The sequence below is a fragment of the Thunnus thynnus genome, chromosome 17, assembly GCF_963924715.1.
Source record: "Thunnus thynnus chromosome 17, fThuThy2.1, whole genome shotgun sequence".
NCBI classification, from domain to species: Eukaryota; Metazoa; Chordata; class Actinopteri; order Scombriformes; family Scombridae; genus Thunnus; species Thunnus thynnus.
This window is the reverse complement of record NC_089533.1, coordinates 29,633,093-29,650,842: the sequence shown is the minus strand read 5'-3', so window position 1 is coordinate 29,650,842 and position 17,750 is coordinate 29,633,093. Positions and strand designations below refer to the sequence as shown.

At 39.0% G+C, this 17,750-nt stretch overlaps 1 protein-coding gene across 1 annotated transcript in view; it reads left to right on the top strand.

Moving 5' to 3' along the window:
* The window catches only part of LOC137168167 (junction plakoglobin-like), a 69,808-nt gene that overhangs the window by 32,443 nt on the left and 19,615 nt on the right, over positions 1-17,750 (top strand). The window contains exons 7-9 of the mRNA XM_067570671.1: positions 517-636; positions 6,274-6,424; positions 12,426-12,547. Of these exons, the coding sequence (XP_067426772.1) occupies positions 517-636; positions 6,274-6,424; positions 12,426-12,547 (393 nt within the window). The remainder of the gene's footprint in view (positions 1-516; positions 637-6,273; positions 6,425-12,425; positions 12,548-17,750) is intronic.

Genomic DNA, 17,750 nt, shown 5'->3' with positions numbered 1-17,750 from the left:
CACCGACGACTGAATCATTCCTGAGTCAGTAGCTTTTAGCACTGACATCAAATGACTGATGCACCAACATTCACCTGTCAGCTCAGCTGTGATAAACAGAATGGTACTTCCTCGTTAGCCACAGAAACCAAAAATGATGTATCTCATGATGTGATGTATAGGCCTAGTTTTGTACTGAACTGAACTGTATATGTATCCTTAATCTTTTTATCATCCATGAGGTTTGCAAGTATGAGTGTTACAAGTTGGATTCACAAACTTGTCCTAGATCACTTTTTTTTTTAGCAGCCCCCCCCCACACACCAAAGTGTTTACCTGCTCTTATCCATTTACGAGCAAATTTTATTCACAAAAAAGAAGTACTTCACACTGCTGAGATTCAAGTACTGCTTCTGAAACCAACAGATGAAAACAGAGCATATTTAGCAGTGTCAGTATTCATATTGGGTCCTCTGGTCTATTTCTGTCTTTGACATCTCTCTTTGTTTCTGTCTTTCTGTCTGTATCTGTTATCAGGATGGTGTTCGTATGGAGGAAATAGTTGAGGGCTGCACAGGAGCCCTACACATTCTGGCCAGAGACCCCATAAACAGAGGAGAGATTGCCAGCATGCAGACCATACCACTGTTTGTGCAGGTACACTCACATGCAAGAACATACACTGCATAAAAAAACAGATATTTGGCCTGCAAACGTCACTAATTCCTGGCAGTTAACAGCTGTTTACAGCCGTTGAAGTCCGCGTTCGCCATAAATTGTTGAGAACGAACCTGAGGGGGTTGTGGGTGGACTTCAGAGATCTGCTGGGGTATGGAGGGCATGGCAGAGTTTTGAATGACTCCAATTAGCATCTGAACAGCAGTGAAACTTGGCTTGGCTAACCTTGCTCAGATATTCATTGGATGAAACCACAGACATTTAAAAAGAAAAATCACTTGTGATTGGTTGATAGATGTGTCACTATTGGTCACCCACCCCCATTGACTGTATATAAATATGGACAATGCGTGTCTACTTCCGACCATTATGCAAAAGTGAAGCCAAAATATCTCCTTTCCGGGAGCTGCTATCTTGCTTGTCTAATGTCATTTGGAGCCAGAGTCTGCGCAGTAGAGTCGGACAGCCCGCCGCCTGGCGGAGGTTTGAGATCGGCTGTCACAACGATCAATAATGACGTCACACCCCCTTTTATATATGAAATAACTATTTAAGACAAACTTATCAGAAAAATGAACACTTGGACAAGCATCAGTGTGATAAGAACTACCTAAAATGACAGAAACCATCTTTGGGAAAAATTTGTTTGACGTGCACTTTGATTTTTTTAGTGTGGCTCATGTTCCATCTGCTAACATGGAGGGGGCAGGACTTATGACCTGTACTGCAGCCGGTGAGCAGGGGGCAGTTGTTTTGGCTTCACTTTTGGAGAGCTGCCATAACGTCCATCTTTTATACAGTCAATGGTCACCCCCTAGGCCCTTATAATACAGGCTTGGGTAAACCCCTCCCCTACAATAATAATAATAATAATAATAATTTTAAGTTATCTATATAATTAGTAAGCCTATATCAAAAATACTGCAGTTACTGAAGTCTATATATTCATATTCTTATCTTATGGGCTACACTACAATCAATGACATGAATATAAATTTATTGGGGAAAAAAAAAACATTTGCGAGGAACATGTTGAAAAGTAAAAGCTTTACTGAAAATCACCACTTTTTAAAAAGCAAATGTCAAGAGACATGTAAACACAAAACAAAAAACAGAAGAGGAGATTTTAGTTTGCACTGGGAGTAGTGACTGTGAACAGAGCAGCTCCACACCATCACCCTCACCCCTCTTTCCGTCTCCCTCTCTGGGCCTGCAGACATTATGTCTTTGTCCTTCTGTGCTGCTGTACTGGGTGTGGCAGTGGTGTTAGTTAGCCACTAGCCAGTAGTACATCCACTAATGTAACAGAAAAATGTCACATTGACCAACAATATTATTCATATTTATTCACTATTTACACTACCTATATGTATTATACATAAATTACACTGCACTGCTCTTTACTGCTTCCCTTGCACTTCTGGTTAGGTGCTAAGCGGCATTTTGTTGTCTCAGTACTTTGTGAAACGACAATAAAATTGAATCTAATCTAATGAATCCAATCTAATAAATCTTTCCGTCTTCCTTCTTTGTCGACTTTGGGCTGAAGTCTTCCTGGCTGCCGCCTGAACCGTAAGGTCCGATTGACTGTACCGGAAGTTCCTGTATACTGTCTCACAGTACATCTTACAGGCATTCGGAAAACAATTAAATGAGACCGTCCATACACTCCTGGTCAATGATCTTTGACTTCTTTCTAGCAGATGCTGCAGCTGGGTCTGGTCTGAAGTTCAGACATCTGATGAATTTCCAGAGCTCTTCATGTCTCTTATGCAGAGCTGTAGAAAAAGAAAGAGAAGAAAAATTATCAAGGGATAGCTCAACTTACTGTATGTCTCAATGGGCAAGTTACATACAGGTAGAAGGAAATATATTGCTTTTTCTTTGTCAAGGTTACCTTGTGAATCACATAACACCACCCACTTAGTGCCAGGGCTTAGTGTTATTACCAAAAATACGTTGAAAATGTGTTTAATTACCTCCATAAATATTGCCAAAAACCGAAGAAAGGGTCCATATTGTTAATTTAGTGCTTCCTAAAACTACAAGTCAAAAATCAGGTTTTAAAAATGTTAAAGTCAGTACAACTGAGACAGCAGTTGTGTATTAAGATATTTTAAGTCACTGTATGGTTAGAAAACCGGTGTACGGCACTGCAGGCTCTACTTATGTGCTTCAAGTCAGTAAAAGACCTCTTGTTGTCTTCAAAGCTTGGTTTGAATATGTCATGAGAAATCTGAAAAAGACATCAAGAGTGCATTAGTATAATGATTTATGAAAAACAAAGGAGACATAGTTTATCTCAGCATATGAATTTAGCTTTCAGATGTACACCCCCCCCCCCCCCCCCCCCCCCCAACACACACACACACGTAATCACAGAAAACATGCAGAAAAGCGTAGCAGAGAAAATGACACCATTAACATCTGAATTTCAGCTTTATAAAGAGACAGCCAGTGATAGAGAGGAAGAAAGCAGGTAGGGATAGATATAGATACATGCACAAAATACACAAACAGCTAACATTACAGCTAACAATATTAGCATCATGGACCTGAGGAGTCAGGTTGTTTCTTCTTTCACACACACACACACACACACACACACATACACACACACCAAAACATTAAAGGGGAGATAGTCTGTAGGCATTTGGTCATAAACCAAAATATTAAATAAATAACACTTTTGATTGATGATGATCTCCAAAGTTATTAGCATTCATCCTATTGGAAACATGACTATCTGTACCAAATTTCAATGGCAATCCATCCAATAGATATCGAGACATTTTACACAAAACCACAAATGTGAACCTGTTGGTAATGCTAAAGGAAAAGTCACCAAAATCATTTGGATTCCATCCAATATTTAAGTATAATAATAACTGGATGCAATCCAATTGCTTAGCTGTAAAGTTTCCTCATTGAAGCCAGAGTTCAGACTTTTTGGTTTCACTATGGTTCAACAGTCACCATATCTCATTTGTTCTGGAAATTGCTTGTCCTGTTTTCTCCTTTGAGAGAGAGAGAGAAAAAAGAAACCGAATGGGAGAAGTTTATACTTTGTATTTTTTGGTTTCATGATGGTACCCCATAGTTAAATGGAATACTGTTAGTTCTCCAGCTATGTACAGACGGGTGACAAATTAAAGGAAAACTGGTATAGGCCTGAATGCTTGGCCCCTACAGTGAGGGGATCTGGTGGCTCTGTTATGCTGTGGGGGGCATTTTGCTGGCATGGTTTGGGTCCACTTGTCCCCTTAGAGGGAAGGGTCACTGCAAATCAATACAAAGTTGTTCTGAGTCATCATCTTTATCCTATGATGAAACATTTCTATCCTGATGGGAGTGGTCTTCTCCAGAACCGCACCAACAGGACCGCAAAAGCTCAGCCTGCAACCCAGGGTTTCCTGCGAGATGAGAAAGCACAAAAAACTCGTGATACGTGAATGCATACAGATGGAGAGGAGGAGGAAGAGAGAGGAGCTCATTGCATCATGGGAAGTCCCCCCGCAGTCTAGGCCTATAGCAACATAACTAAAGGCTGATCCAAGGCAAGCCTGGCCGGGCCTAAGCTTTATCAAAAAGGAAAGTTTTAAGCCTACTCTTAAATGTAGAGAGGGAGTCTGCCCCCCAGACCAAATCTGGAAGATGGTTCCACAGGAGAGGAGCCTGATAGCTGAAGGCTCTGCCTCCCATTCTACTTTTAAAGACTGTAGGAACCACCAGTAAGCCTGCATTCTGGGAGTGCAGTGTTCTAGTGGGGTAATACAGTAATATGAGCTCTTCAAGATATGATGGTGCCTGACCCATATTTATATTTGTATTTGTATTTGAAAAAAAGTGGAAATAGGTGTAAAAATCCTGTTTTTGTTTTTATTAAACTTTTAATTTCAGGATATTAGTGTGTTAAAATAAATTTTCATCTTATGAAGGAGGTCCCCACACCAGGTCTCAAACTCAAGTCTCCCGGATCATGGACGACTGCACTGACTACTGAGCTAAAACTCAAAAACTGCTCATTGCAATTATGCAGACAGACCTGTAGGTATTTATACACCCATAACACAAAGACAGCACAGCATGTAACGTGTAGGGAGGAACTTCAAGGGGATTATTTCTTTGCATTTTTCATTTCATTTTTCATTTAATTTTTCATTAATTAAAAATAAAAAATATTTTTTACAACCTGACTTTGTGGAAAGGAGAACGGGAACAACAGGTTGTGGAGAGTCCCTTGAGAGCACTTCGCTGATGTCAGTTGCTCAGCATTATCTCTGGGTAACCCCCCTGACTCTGGGAGTGATGTGCAATTAAGGAAATGTGCGTCATGTAGCAGGTGGATGTGACTCCCCTCATTGAGACCTGCTGATACACACAACAGCGGAGCACAGGAAAGAGACTGAGATAGTGATGTAACCGACCTGCACGCTGGTATGTGACATGTTTTGTTTTTTTTATCTTGAAAACAAATATTTTTTAAAATATTTGTATGACATAAATGTTCGTAAAAACCCACTATTTGTGCTTTGCCGAATAACATATTTGGATTCGGGCCCACCCTTAACTGATGTGTTGGACAAGTTGGTGTTCACCAGAGACTTGTAGAATCAATGCCAAGGCTGAGGAACACCATTCTTCAAAAAGATATTCCCTCATTTGGTGTTATGATGATGGTGGTGGAGAGCACTGTCTAACACGTCAGTACAAAATCTCCCATAGGTGTTCAATTGGGTTGTGATCTGGTGACTGCGAAGGTTATAACATATGATTCACATCATTTTCATACTCATCAAACCATTCAGTGATCCCTCGTGCCCGATGACTTGGGGCATCGTCATCCTGGAAGAGCCCATTCCCATTAGGATAGAAATGTTTCATCGTAGGATAAAGGTGATGACTCAGAACAACTTTGTATCAATTTGTAGTGACCCTTCCCTCTAAGGGGACAAATGGACCCAAACCATGCCAGCAAAATGCCCCCCACGGCATAACAGAGCCACCAGATCCCTTCACTGTAGGGGCCAAGCATTCAGACCTATACAGGTTTTTCCTTTAATTTGTCACCCATCTGTAGATGTAAAGCTTGTTTCCATATAGCAAATAAAATCTTTGCATAAAGCAGCAACATGGCGTTCTATCATAGGCAAAGCAGACAGTCACAATTAGCCTGATAGCATCCAGTTACACAACACAAGAGCCACAGACTCTGAAAGTCTCTTTAAAGTCTCTTTATCTAACTTACAAACATGAACACATATCTTGTCCTGCACTTTAGCTTGTTGAATGAGCCACCAAACAAACATTCATCAGGGAAAAGTGCACCGCAATTCGCTAATTCGCTGCTCAGCTGCACCACAATAAACAGCATGTAAACATACCTGCAAAATTCAAAGCAGAACCTTCTTGCTGCACAGTGCTAACCTGAGCGACCCTGCACTTACTTAAATGAAAAAACAATGGCATTGAGAGTACACCAGACTGACAATTCTTAAAATGAAGATGCAGTTCTTCGTTGAAAGACAAAGATGTTGGTGATATTTTGTGCTGTTAAAGTCTATAACAATCTCTAAGATCACAGGCTTCGTTGTGTATGTGTGCGTGTGTGTCCAGCTGCTGTACTCATATGTGGAGAATGTGAAGCGAGTGTCAGCGGGTGTCCTGTGTGAGCTGGCCCTGGACAAACAGTCTGCAGAACTCATCGATGCAGAAGGAGCATCAGCACCACTCATGGAGCTGCTGCACTCCAACAACGAGGGAATCGGTATGTCTGTTTCCCACTCTCTCTCACCAACCCAATCGCCAGAACAAAATGTTGGCATTGAACATTTCTGCAAACCACAGAAACGTTGAATTTATACATTTCAACACGTGTAATACACATCATTTCAACATTTCTACAAATGTAGCATATTAACATCTCTACCCATTGAATAATGATGTTTTATGGTGTGACAATGCTGTGGTTAAGGTCTGGTTAGGTTTAGGCACAAAGATCATTTGGTTAGGGTTAGGAGAAAAATCATGGTTTGGGTTCAAATAAAATAAAAAATAAAATAAAAACGGCTGATGTCTCGCTGAAAACACCTGGTTTTCTTGGCAGAAAAATGGCTGCAAATGTCCTGACGTCTCGCTAAAAACACCCACTTTTGTCGGTTGAAACGGGAAGTGGGCATTGGTTTCGAGGTGGTCTCGAACCGTGCTCTCTGCTGATTTCCAACTTGCTGCCAAGAAACTTACTAACCATCCACCAACCCCTCCTTCTCCTTCTACGAAAGTCAGCTCATATAGATTGCATGTGAACTGCTTCACTTTAGAAATGTTGAGATGTTACGTATTTTGAAAATGTTGATATAATATGTTTTGTCGAAATGCTGAGATGATACAATTTGTTGACATTTTTATATGATACATATTGTTGAAATGTTAATATGCTACATTTTGTAGAAATGTTGATATGATACATTTTGTTGAAATATTAATATGCTATGTATTACACATGTTGAAATGTAGATATTCAATGTTTCTGTGGTTTGCAGAAATGTATAATGGCAACGTTTTATTCTGGTGACCAGGCTGCTCTCACACTCACACACTCAAACACACACACACACACACACATACACACACACACGCACGCACACACACACACACACACGCATGCAAACACACACACACATGCACACACACACACACACACACACACACACACACACACACACACACAGGTTTACTAAAGTCACTTACATTAATTTCCTGATGACTTACCCTAACCTTGACCATAACCACTACTTGCCTAAACCTAACCTTACCCTAACCCTAACCTTGACCACTGACCAGTGAGCATTTTACCAATTGGAGACATGACTTTTGTCCACAATTGCACAAGCCATCCCCAGTCAACTGTTCTTATGTCTGGTGTGTGTCTCTGAAAATCATAACCCCCCTTCACAAACACACACACACACACACACACACACAATAAGAGCTATTCCTGCTAAAAAGGCACACGTCAACTAACAGCTATGGCCCAATATGTGCTGTTTAATGCAGTGTGGCCATCATTTTGATATTTGATTCTCATGCAATTTCAATAGATTTAAACTCAGTTTCACTTTGAGAAAATATATCAACACACAAGACCTGAAAAGCCTGAAAAAAAAAAAAAAAAGTTTTCACTGTACAATCAACCTGAAAAAAATTACCCTAAAGATGATATTGTATGAAATAATAATTATAATAATAATATAATAATAAATATAATATAATAACAAATTTTAGCAGCAAGCTTTGGGGTAGAATCATGATCTCTGATTATTTGTTCAACACAATTCAGAAAATAAAATGCAAATTTACACAAATTGGAGCTAGGTCAGAAACATCAGCCTTATCACTTCAACATGTGTATTGCTGGCTGGCGTATCATGACTGCCATCTGCTGGAATTCACCATGAGTGAAACTGGTGGGTCCCAAGGACACACCCAGCTCCAACACATTCTGAAAATTCGATCATCAAATGTTACAAGTACAAAGAAATTCATCACATCTGTATTATAAAAAAGCTGCCAAATTTCTACAACATTACATCCTTAACTTTTACAAATTTCTCACAACTTTTGAGCCTTTATTAGCTGGCCTGGTCAAACCTTTTAATATGGCCAATTAATCATATCACATAAGTGTCATCATTCATTCTGCAACGTGGTTTTAGAAGTTTAATAAATAATCTCTGAACACCATATCACAGTTTTCACAGTTTTTACATTCATAAAAAAAATTAAAATTCATAAAAAGAGCTTCCTGAACTAAAGCTGAACTCAGCAAAGCACTCTGAAGTAATGACTGATGATTTGTATTAGGGATAGGCCCGAATCCAAATACGTCATTCGGCAAAGCACAAATAGTAGGTTTTTTGTTAACATTTATTTTGTACAAACATTTTAAAATTTACCTGTTGTTCCCATTCTCCATTCCACAAAGTTAGGTTGTAAAAAATAGGCAATAAATGAAAAGTGCAAAGCTTTTGAAGTTCTTCCACACACCTTACACACTGTCTCTGTGTTATGGGTGTATAAATAAGTAGAGGTCTGTTTGCGCATTTGCGATGCACTACATTTTACCTCAGTAGTCAGCGCAGTCGTCTATGATTTGGGAGACTAGAGTTGGAGACACAGTGTGGGGACCTCCTTCATAAGTTTATTCATGCACACTTATTTTAACATTTTAATATCCTTAAAATTGCACCTGAGGCTGTGTTTCATGGTTGGGCCCCTTGGTTTCAATGAAGGGAAATCTTACTGCTACATTGTTGGAAGAAGTGCATCTCTGTCTCAGCGTCATCTGTCCAACAGTGACCACATACTCTATTTTCTTTTGATTGCCATGATGTTTTTGTCGTCCTTTTTCGATTGCCAATTTGTGGTCACTGTACTGTGTTCGCCTGTACTTGGTTAGGATCTGTCTGTGCTCTATTTCTCTGACAGTAGGAGAGAGGGAGGGAGAGATCAGGAACAGCACATTGATCCAACTGAGCAGCAAAGTCATTTATTCATCCATCCATCCATCCATCCATCCACCCATCCATTTTCTTTACCACTTTTCCTTAGCGTGTCACGGGGGAGCTGGAGCCAATCTCAACTGACATTGGCTGACAGACAGGGTACACCCTGGACAGGTCGCCAGTCAATCACATATAGTATAGAGACAGACAACCATTCACACATTCACACTCACATTCACATCTACGGGATGTAACCTGCATGTTTTATGGTATGTGGGTGGAAGCCAGACTACCTGGAGAGAACCCACGCAAGTTTATTTATATACACATTAAATAAATCTGGACTTAAATTGCAACCCTGAAGAACACCTCTTCTGTGGGTGAAGAATTCAGTTTGTTTGTCTCTGATTTTAATAGCACAGCTATTTTCCAAATACATCGATTTAAATCATATGTTTTTCCCTGTATACCACAATGTAGAAGTCTGTAATAGAACCCGTCATGCCAAATAGAGTCAAAAGCTTTCTTGAAATCAATAAAACAAGTGAATATCTTACCATTGTTTGTTTGGTGTACTTGTTTGTTAATTAAAGTGTGAAGGGTATATACATGGTTGGTGGTATGGTGTTTTGGGAGGAAGCTAATTTAATTTTTACTCAAGATGGAGTGTTCATCAAGGAAATCAAGTGTTCTTTTATGTAGAATACTACAGAATAAGTTACCTAGACAACTGCTAACACAGATGCTACGGTAGTTACCAGGGTCTGATTTGTTCCCACTCTTATGAATGGGGGAAATGAGCCCTTTGCACCAGATGTAAGGAAAACATCCTGACTGTAATATGATATTGAACAACTTCAACACTGCACCCTGCATCTCTGGGCTGCTGTATTTGAGCATTTTATTTTTAATGCTGTCTGGACCATAAGCTTTCCTTTGCCAGAGAGATTTTGTTCGTTTGGTCAGTTCTTCCCAAGTAATTGGGGAATCAAGGGGGGTTTTGGTTGTCTTTGTTTCTACTAATGTTTGGAGCTTTTCTTTCCTAATACATTGATTTGAATTAATTAGATTTATCATTTTGTCTTTGTACAGATTTTCAAAATGTGCACTCCAGTTGTCACCATTTTGGATGGGTAATGCTTGTGGTTGCTTTGTGTTGAAGTTATCCAATTTCTCTTGCTTTCCACATTTGCTGCTGCAGCCTACCCTGCTGTAAATGTAGCACACTGTCACTGTGCGACACATATTAAGAAATCTTCACATATTATTTTTGATGTGAACTCATACACTATTGTGTCGGGGCAGGTGGATGTACCACGCTGCAGTGGTTTATGCTGTCCTACACAGCGTTAACACCTCACAAAAGCAGCATTCTGTTCAGACTATCTCTCTCACTTGGCACTTCCCAACTATTGTACCTTGACTTCTTGTTGAGGCAGAAAAAGGACAACCCCATGATATATGATATATCATGATACACAAGGTATCATGACGGTTATTTGTTATGTTTTGTGCATTACAAAGTTAAAGGATAAGGCTGGTGATTCTTTATATTTATTTATGATAGATGCCATGTGCAGACTAAAAACCAAAGTATTGCATGTGTATCCAAAGCCTGATATATCTTACTCCTCTGTGACGTAGAGCTCCATTGCTGTCCAAAAACTATTAAAAACACGTCAATGAGCCACACCGCTGCACTTGGTGATATGTTCCTTCATTACATGACCACACACACTGTAGTTTATTTTCACTCAATCCAACACACAGTGTCCTGCTGCCAGAAATACCCAGAGCACCAAATGTGGCTTAATCCCCTACTGAAAATAGTCCGTTTGTTAAAAGTAGTGTTCAGTTGTTAAGAAAATTATTCAGCCTTCTTTAAAAACTAAATTTTTGTGAGTCTTTTTGTAAAGCTTTACATCCTCAGTAGGAACCAATAGGCTTGGGACGTGAAGTGCTTCAGACACAGTAGGGAAGTCAGAAAGTATTGAGGGACAGAGTGTTGGTTTTGGCCTTTTTATGAGGTCTGTTGAAAATGCGAAAAATATAGAATGACACCAGTCTTTTTTAAATCCATTATTTTCCATGGCATTACTGTGTTGGCAGAAATCTCATTACTGGTATTTCTGCCTCACTGGATAACTTTCTTTTTTTGCTACTCCAAATGACTGAATTAGCTGCAGGTTTTCTATTCTGACTATTTTTGCGCAATAAAATATTGTGATTGGTTAAGCAGTCACAGCTTGTTTCCATCACAGTATTAAAGGGGGTCCAAAATAATTTAACCTCACTCTCAAGCAAAACATTGGGGAATAGTTGTTCCTGACCTCTAGCCAGTGTAAATATCTAGACAAGTTGAACATGCCCCTGTAATTATATATATTTTTAAATCAATATAATTAACATAAGGAATGATTGGTGCTTCCTGTCCAGCTGTGTAGCACAGTCAAGTCAAGCCAAGCCAATTTTATTTATGTAACGCCAAATTACAACAGAAGTTATCTCAGGGCACTTTTCACTTTTCATAGAGCAGGTCTAGACTGTAATCTTTAATTTACAGAGACCCAACATTATCCCATGAGCAAACACTTTGCGACAGCAGCAGGAAAAAACTCCCCTTCAATGGGAAGAAACCTTGAGCAGAACCAGGCTCTAGGTGGGCGGCCATCTGCCTTGACTGGTTGGGTTGAGAGAGAAGAAGGAGGGGTTAGAGGAGAGAGAGAGAAACAGAAAAGCACAGCAACAATAATAACAATAACAACGATAATAATAATAGAAATATTACTAATAATAATCATAGCAGATGTGGGCGTCAAGCAGGACCACGGCAGCAGGCGGTCTGAAACCACAACCCGTGGAAGCCTGCGATCCATAAGCAGGTGGTCCACGACCATGATCCATAGAAACCTGTGAGACAAGAAAGCACAAAAACTCCAGGGAGTCAGCCAATTCCATAAACATTTATGTATCAAATTAGAAATGTTTTGTTTTGGTATATTTAAATGTGATCAGTTGCAATACAATCATTTGTAGTTCGGAAATGATTTATTTTTATTTAATGCTGGTTCATAAAAGTGGTTGGATTGGTTGTTGGTTAGTTGGGTTGATTTTATTTGCAGCAAACTGTGGTTTGGTTGGTTAAACTGGCAATTGTTTCTCTATGATAATTTTTTTGCAGAACATGGGTGAACTATTCTTTTAATGCTTCAGAAAGGCTTTTCCACTTGAATCTGTTTATGAAGGACTGATGTCTTCCTACAGCCACCTACGCTGCAGCAGTGCTATTCCGAATTTCAGAAGACAAGAGTTCAGACTACAGGAAGAGAGTGTCAGTGGAGCTCACACACTCACTCTTCAAACATGACCCTGCTGCTTGGGAAATGGTAAGAACCCTTTGTGTGTGTTTGTCGTGACACAAAAGCTTGACTTTAACACCACCTTGCTCTGCAAAATAATAAAATGCATTTTTAAAAATAATTATACAAGTGCAACCACTCCTATAATAAGAGTCTGTCCATGCAATGGACTCTTTAAACAAAAAACAATTATTTGAGGAGTTCCAGTCTGGTTTCAGAGCAAGGCGTCACTTTGAAATTGCTCCACTGAATGTTATAATTGATCTGAAAATCTAATGGGACAAAAAAAACAAACATATTCTTGTTCTTCTGGACCTCAATACTGCTGATGAAATTCTCATCGATAGGCTGGAAAATTGTGTAGGGCTCTCAGATGCACTTCTAAACTGGTTGCAGTCCTACCTGTCATATCATAATCATTCTGTCTAAAACTGAAGCTTCAGACGTTCCCTATGAAGTACCACAAGGCTCTGTCCTGAGTCCACTACTTTTTGGTCTTAATATGTTACAACTAGGGGCCAGCATCCATAACTGCAGTATCAATTTTCATTGCTATGTAAATGACACCCAACTCTATATAGCTATTTATTTTGATGAACCAAGCCCTCTTTACTCCTTTTAAAACTGCTCTCTAATATTAGTTTATGGTTGATCCAAAATTTCCTCAAAGTGATTCAAGACTACACAGACATCCTTGTTATTGGCCCAAAAGAGGAAAGAGAGAATACACTATCTCAGTACACTCATCTTGGCTGTAACTGTCAACTCTCATTTAACTTTCCACTTGAGTAATGCTAAGGTCATGTAATAAAATACATTTCCGTAAACCTGTCAAAATGAATTAAAAGTAAAGAGAAATTGACAAAAACTATATTTCAAGTTTCAACTGAGAGACATCACTACCTGCTCCCAGATACCAGCATCTGTACATCTGACAGACTGTTCACGTATAACAAAACAAAAAATGTGATAATATATTTTGTGTATGTTACATGCACCTCACCTCTTCTTCTAACACATCTAACACATACAAATGTTCACATGCACACACACACACACACACACGCACACACACAAACAGTGTTCTCTGTCTCTCAAAACACATCTCATGTGCCTCCCTGTATCTTTTTGTTACTCCCTATACATAGTTTATTTCCCTCTATTTCTCCTCTCTTCAACACACCACCTTACACATCTGTTGAGCATCATGCTTACTACAAGTTTCCTTCCAACTGTAAAGTCAATTCTGTTTGTGCAAGAGATCAGATGTGAATGACCTGACTTGACATAATGTGTTGTGTCCATATTGTCCATATGTAACTGGATTTTCTGACCGACAGGCCTCAGTAAGTTAAGTTAGACAACCACATCTCTTCCACCCTGACTCTGAGCACTGGGATCCCACAGGGCTGTGCCCACTCCTCTACTCCCTCTTCACATATGACTGCAAAGCCCTGCATGACACTAACTCCATCATCAAGTTTGCAGATGACAGATTAGGTAGGCTTAATCACTGACAGCAACGAGTCAGCCTACAGGGAGAAGGTGGATCACCTGGCCAGCTAGTGCAAAGAGAACCACCTGGACCTGAATATCAACAAGACCAAAGAACTGATTGTAGACTACAGAAGGACTAAAGCCTGCATGCACGCTCCATCCACATCCATGAGTCCAAAGTGGGACGTGTTTCCAGCCTCAGGTACTTTGGCATCCACATCTTGAGAGAACTCTCTTGGTCCACCAGTTCATCCAGACTCCTCAAGAAACAGCTGTACTTTCTGAGAACACTTAAGAAAGCACAATTGTCCCCACAGATTTTGATGAACTTCTATCTGTGAGCATACTGACACACAGCATTACTGTGTCGTATGCTCTGTCACCAGTAGCAAAACCCCTCTGGTTGGTGAAAACAGCCCAACACATCACTGGCACCCAGCTGCCCTGCATTGAAGACATCCATCAGAAACAATGTTTGCAGAGGACAAAGAGCATCGTCAAAGACATTTCACAAACCATGGACTGTTTACTCCAATACCATATGGGAGCCAATAGAAAGCCTCCATCCCTGCACCAGCACTGAGGAACAGCTCTTTTCCAATTTGAAATTGCAAATTTAACACCGTCAGAGTTACAATTAACACAGACCCAGTGTTTATATGGGAATCACTGTGAAAGTGTTAAATTAACACTTCTGAACAAGTTAACGTTATAAACACTATGACTATGTGTTTGTTAACAGACTCCTATTATGTAAATTATAAACACCTTAATGGATAACAACACTACTGGTCAGTGTTCAAAGTTCACTCATTAGAGACTGTAAGGTTGGCTGAGTGGCTAAGGCACAAAAACTGAGATGAAATCCCGTTATGCAGTCCAGGTGTATTTGTTTACCAGTAGAAACTGACAATCCTGTGCAGCAGTATGTACAGTGCAAGCTCTCACAGCTCTCTGCACTGGCTTGTCTCTGTTTCGAGGTATGACCACAAATGACAAAAAACAGGAATTCCAGCTTCCTGCTTTATATCAGCTGGGTCCTACTAAGAGACATCGATTAATATTTGATAATCAGTTATGCCACAGGAGATTAACAGCTAGTCCAAAAAATATCCAAACATTTACAATTGAGTTACAAAACATACTAAAACACATTTTAGGCAAGTACATATTCAAACGACAATTAAAATAGCATTGCATGGGCTAACCCCATGACAGTGGCACTCATGGAGTAATTGGTCAACACTGCACCGGTGTCAGCTAACACTTGATGATAGTCATTCAATTTATCACTTAAAATGTACACTAAACTATTGTTAAATAACCTGAGCAAAAGACTACTGTAAGTCAAAAAATACACCAAGGTTTCAGGCTTCTCTTTTCACATAAGTAGATAAGGCACCCAGACTAGATGAGAGACTGTTCATGAAGCTAGTACTTGACCCAGGGGGAGTGATTATTGTTATTTCTTATTTTGAGTCATTCAACTGCAGACAATATTTGGACATCCAGTGCTTAATTTCAGCCAGGTATGACATAATAAAACATGAATGAAGCATCAGTGATGCCAGGCTCAGGACATAGAGTTGCATATCATCCACATAGCAGTAAAAATTAATATTTTGTGTACGCATGATAAGTCCAAGGGATAGCATGTAAATGGTAAATAAAAAGGGACCCAGAATAGACCCTTGGGGGACCCCACAAAAGAGGGGAGCATGAGAGGAGCAAGAATCTCCTAGCATAACCGAGAACGACCTGTTTGACAGATAAACCAGTCCAGAGCCACATCAGTCATTCCAACATAGTTTTTCAGATGGTTGATTAAAGAGGACCTATTATGCTCATTTCAGCTGTAAATTTTTATTTTTGGACTCCACTAGAGTAGCTGTGGATGATTCTAAGTTCAAAAAAAAAAAAAAACTAAGTTCAAAGAATTTACAGGAAGTAAAAAGGTGTTCCTCACTGAATTAGCAGCGGATCAGTTAGAAATAACACAGGGAGGACTAGTACAAGGAGAAACAGCCACAGTAAGATGTTTTATGAAGAGCTACAGACAACCAGCACACCTCCAACAGGTAAACTACTTATTTTACTTTTCTGTGCTGTGTAATGGGGTCGTGGCTTAGCGTAATTACTCCCGGAGTGGCGCAGTGAACTCATGCACTGTGCATGTAGCAGATGTCCATATACAGAAATCCGTCACTAACTGATGTCAGCTCAGGCTGAAAGTAAAAAAAAACGTTGGAAACCGAGCATTCAGAGCAGTCTGAAGCTGTTGCTTTTTTATGGAGATAGATTTGTTTCATAATGATTTGTGTGAACAGACAATCTGTGTGTAAATGTGTAATCTGTAAATATAAACATCTTCCACAAATACAAAAAAAGATTTGTAAACTCACAAAAATATTTTGCAAATATGAAATGGATCTGCAAATACACAAACAAATTTCAGAAATAAAAAAATATATATGTGTGAATACATTAAATTAATTTGCAAATAAATGAAAAGCATTTGTGAATATCTTCACAAACATTTACAACTTTCCAACAGGCATTTGTGAACTCAGTTTTTATTTGTGAATTGAAAAAACAGGAATTTGTACATTGTAAATATGATTAAGATGCACTGTAAATAGACCAGAAGTCACAACAATCCAACCTGTAAAGAGTACTCAAACAGAAATGTATATGAAAGTGTGTGCCAGATAATATACATAGAACAAATAAACACACACTAATACTCACTGTATGGTATTAACATAAAACAATGAATACACATTACTTACCACTGAAAAAACAACAACAACAAAAAACAGCTCCTTCAATTATTTGCAAATTAATTTAATGTATTCACAGATATTTCTTTTTTAACTGTGGAATTTGTTTGGGTATTTGCAGATACGTTTTATATTTGCAAAATATTTTTTGAGTTTACAAATCTTTTTTTGTATTTGTGGAAGGTGTTTATATTTACAGATTACGTGTTTACACACAGATTGTTGATCTGTTCACACAAATCATTATGAAACAAATCTATCTCCATACTTTTTGCTCACAGGGATTACTGCTACATACGTTTACCTTGTTATTTGAGACATTGGCCATTTTTAACATGAACATCTGACATTGTGACATTATATATATATGTCTGAAAATAAGGAAAAGCATAATACGTCCCCTTTATGACATTGTGGTTCACTGTGTCAAAAGCTGAGCTGAGGTCAAGGAGAATTAAAATGGAGTACTGGCCTGCATAATATCACAGACCACCCACCTCACTCTAAATCTAAACCAAAAAAGGTTAATTGGCATGAGGTTACATTGTTGCTATATATATGTTATGAATATGTTACTATATACATAGTAATTCATATTATTGAATAACTGTTTGTTTTTGTATTAAAAAATAAAGATAATCTGAAGAAATCATAGATATGTTATAGCAGCGACCCCCTGCTCTCTCTGTTGCACTAACTTTGTTTTATATTTGGTCTAAATAAGAGGTGCTGATGCCCCCAAAAGAAAAATTATTTGGTTACGATTAGGGCTGGGCAATTAATTGAATTTTATTTTCAAATACAATTTTGGCTTCCAGCGATTATGAAAACAAGGTAATCGAGATAAAACGATCATTGTGCCACGTTCTATTTTGCAATGATGCTCTCGTTTTGTCTTGTTATAAATCCACCCATTTCCTTCAGAGTGGTGTGCTTTTGACCCCCCCCCCCCC